Source organism: Seriola lalandi, unplaced genomic scaffold, assembly GCF_002814215.2.
Source record: "Seriola lalandi dorsalis isolate HSWRI2012SDOR001 ecotype SW California unplaced genomic scaffold, Sedor1 jcf7180002055009, whole genome shotgun sequence".
NCBI lineage: Eukaryota > Metazoa > Chordata > Actinopteri > Carangiformes > Carangidae > Seriola > Seriola lalandi.
The window spans coordinates 78,778-81,798 of NW_019525552.1; the positions used below are offsets into that span (position 1 = coordinate 78,778).

Sequence of the window (3,021 nt, forward strand, 5' to 3'; positions counted from 1 at the left end):
GAAATATCATATGAATGTTGGGCTATTACCGTTACACTGCAGTAGTAACTTAACCTAACTTACAACTCCCCCTTCTGGACGCAAGGCATTTTACAACACTTGGTCATGATGAAAACAAACACTTCACAATTCCTGAAAGTAACAGCTGGATGAAGTTGTGCAGCTGTATCAAAAGCAGAGCAATGCTGCAGAACAAAGAACGTGAAGATAAACTATAAAATACTCTCCAGGATTTTGGAAAACTCAGACCAAATACATACAGGAATAAAATAAAATGGGTGACACTCACTCTGGGAATAAAAACTGACTTTGCTTTCACACCAAAAAGCCTTATCTAATAAACTGTAAAATAAATGAAGTGTAACCACGTTGTGATGTGTCATTTGTTTGGTTAGTTGACGGTGGCGTAGAGGTTGCTGGGATCAGTGGAGGGAGCTCTCACAGTGCTGTAGGTCACTGCATCACCACCACCCCGAATCTACAGGATGTAAAAGGGACAAAGTTCAACACATAAATTACACAACAGGACGTAATGTGGCGTAGTTCACCAGAGTGTGTTATATTTCCGTATTCACCAGCAGCTCTGTTACAGCAGACAGCTTACCTGGCCTTTACTGTCGGTGGTCTTAGGGAAGCTGACGGACGAGTAGGAAACACCATCTTCAGGATCAGCCTGCACAGTGAAGACAACGCGATGACTGAGTCAGTCCACACTTTACCTTTGTGCCTGAGCAGTTATGTTACATCTCTTTTAGTCTCTTCCAGGATGTCTGCAGTCACGCTGGTATGAAATTCATCCACCTTATTCTATTGGCTGTTGCGATTTGAAGTTTTGAAGAGCTTGCATCGTTATCTGCAGCTCAGCGGCTGATACGCTAAAGTCACGTCATTGTCATTTCAGCTGGTACTGTTCTCTTCCCAGTGACAAACCTTTAGCAGTTAATCTAATCACCCAAACTGAATCACTCAGAGTGAACTGAGGGGCACCTGAGAGTCTGAAGCCCAGTCACAGTTCATCACAACCAGCCAGGTGAAGCAGCTTTCAGTTCCTCTGCTGCTCACCTGTGGAACAAGCTTCCTGAACACCTGAGGTCTGCTGGAACTGCTGCACCTCTTTTAAAATGGTTTTAAAAAAGTTTCCTACCTGATCTCATGTATTTATTTCTTATTTGTTCAAATGTGTTTTTAATGTTTTTAATGCATCTCTTTTTTAATGTATTTCCATGCCTCTGTGAAGCACTTTGAATGCCTTCTGTCTGGATGGTGATGTATGAATAAACTTGCCTGGCTTTATAACTGAATTCTTTGACCTTTGCTCTGTAAAGTTCTGTTTACATTTGATCATTTAGTTTTAAAACGGACCTTGTTTTCTTCCGTCTGAGTTATGCTTCCTGAAAGACAAAAGAAGAGTGTTGTTTCACTTCCACTGTGAAAAATCAGGTTTATCAAAACATGTTGTTGACAAGAGTTTCATCCGTGAATGTTCCCACCTTTGTTTCTCCTCCATCTGATGACGAGCACCACAACCGTTATTAAGAGCGCCGCTGAACCCACAGCCGCGATGACGTACCACCACCAGCCTGGAAACACAGTGCAAAGGTTTCTGGCTGCAGGGTGTTGTGCGATGTCAAGCTTTTCACAAACGTTTGGAAGTATACAGTTGCTTTTTGGCGGGACCGCAACACCAGGGCCAAACTATAACCTGGACTTCCCTGAGTGACTGAGTGATCATAGTTCCACCAGCGGTCAGCTGAGTGCCTCATCACAGGGACTGAAGAAGAAAGATATTCTGTCTCTTCTAACTGTGTCTCTGACTGATCAGTTTACAGGAAATACAGCTGAAAACGCAGCTCAGTGTTTGTCTTTTACTGATGGGTTTGGTGATTTTGTCAGACGACGTCACAGTGATAAAATCATGATTTGACCAGACATAGACTAGATGTTGACCTGGTCTTGTTTTCTCAATCAAACGGACAGTTGTACAAAGAGATTGTTGAGAGATAAAACAAATATACCTATCTCTCCGTCTGTTGTTTTCCTGTCGTTTTTTTCTGTTTTTTCCTGCTTTTTAGGAAAAAAATCCTAAATTGAACAAATGCAATTTGTTGGATCCGGAACAGTTCATCATATTCTTTGTTTCTCACCTGAGGACTGAGATCTGAAGGTAAACTGTTGCTTTTCCTCAGAGGAATCACTCGTCACTTCACATTTCAGTAACTCATATTTCTTTGACGTGTAAATGAAATGAGAAGCTGAAAAGGTTGCAATGGCTAAGCAGCGCTTCTGTGATGTCCTCAAGTCTTTGTTATATTTATCCACATCTGTACCAATAAACTGCCACTTCACTGAGTATTTACAGTCTGTATACGTCGACAAAGAGCAGGTTAACGTCACCTCATCACCGTCCTTCTGTTCAGTCACTGGTGAAGACGGAGACATTGAGAGAGAAATGAACTTCTTCACTGTAATAATCATGATTGTAAAGTTTCAGAGTTTTGTTCTAACAGACAGTTTGATGTAAATACTCACTGGTAACAACAGACAGAAGAACCACAGCATCTCGAGCGAGTGGTTGTCCTGACTTGTGACGCTGCCTGCAGCCGTACAGACCAAAATCCTCACGTGTGACGTTCTTCAGAACCAGAGAACAGTTCTCTGTCAGACTCAGTCTGTCTGATTTAGTCTGAGCATCTTTACCAATCTGACCCAATACAACCAGGTCTACAGCTGAGTCTATTGAATGACTGAAGGTCCAGTAAGTACTGCCACATTTATCCTGACCATGTCTGGCATTTGTACAAGGCAGAGCGGCTTCATCTCCATCTCTGACAATGAGGAATGAATCCTGTCCTGTGACAGCTGCTGAGAAGACGAGAGAGAAACATGAACAAATGAACTAAAGTAAGGACACGACTGACGTGTCAGCGTCAGGATCATTTTAGAAACAGCAGCAGTTTGTAAATGTCCCTCAAACGTGGTTTCCAAGAGACCACTGAACACACCACATTAAAACAAGCAGCA

General features: G+C 42.3%; 1 protein-coding gene across 1 annotated transcript in view; it reads right to left on the minus strand.

The window, feature by feature from the left end:
• Window positions 1-341: 341 nt before the first annotated feature.
• LOC111647840 (uncharacterized) overlaps window positions 342-3,021 on the minus strand; it is a 31,026-nt gene continuing 28,346 nt past the window's right edge. The window contains exons 23-29 of the mRNA XM_087171558.1: window positions 2,530-2,859; window positions 2,145-2,420; window positions 1,976-2,064; window positions 1,491-1,695; window positions 1,363-1,391; window positions 605-673; window positions 342-478 (exon numbers count right to left, since the gene is read on the minus strand). Coding sequence (XP_087027684.1) covers window positions 392-478; window positions 605-673; window positions 1,363-1,391; window positions 1,491-1,695; window positions 1,976-2,064; window positions 2,145-2,420; window positions 2,530-2,859 — 1,085 coding nt within the window. The 3' untranslated portion in view covers window positions 342-391. The remainder of the gene's footprint in view (window positions 479-604; window positions 674-1,362; window positions 1,392-1,490; window positions 1,696-1,975; window positions 2,065-2,144; window positions 2,421-2,529; window positions 2,860-3,021) is intronic.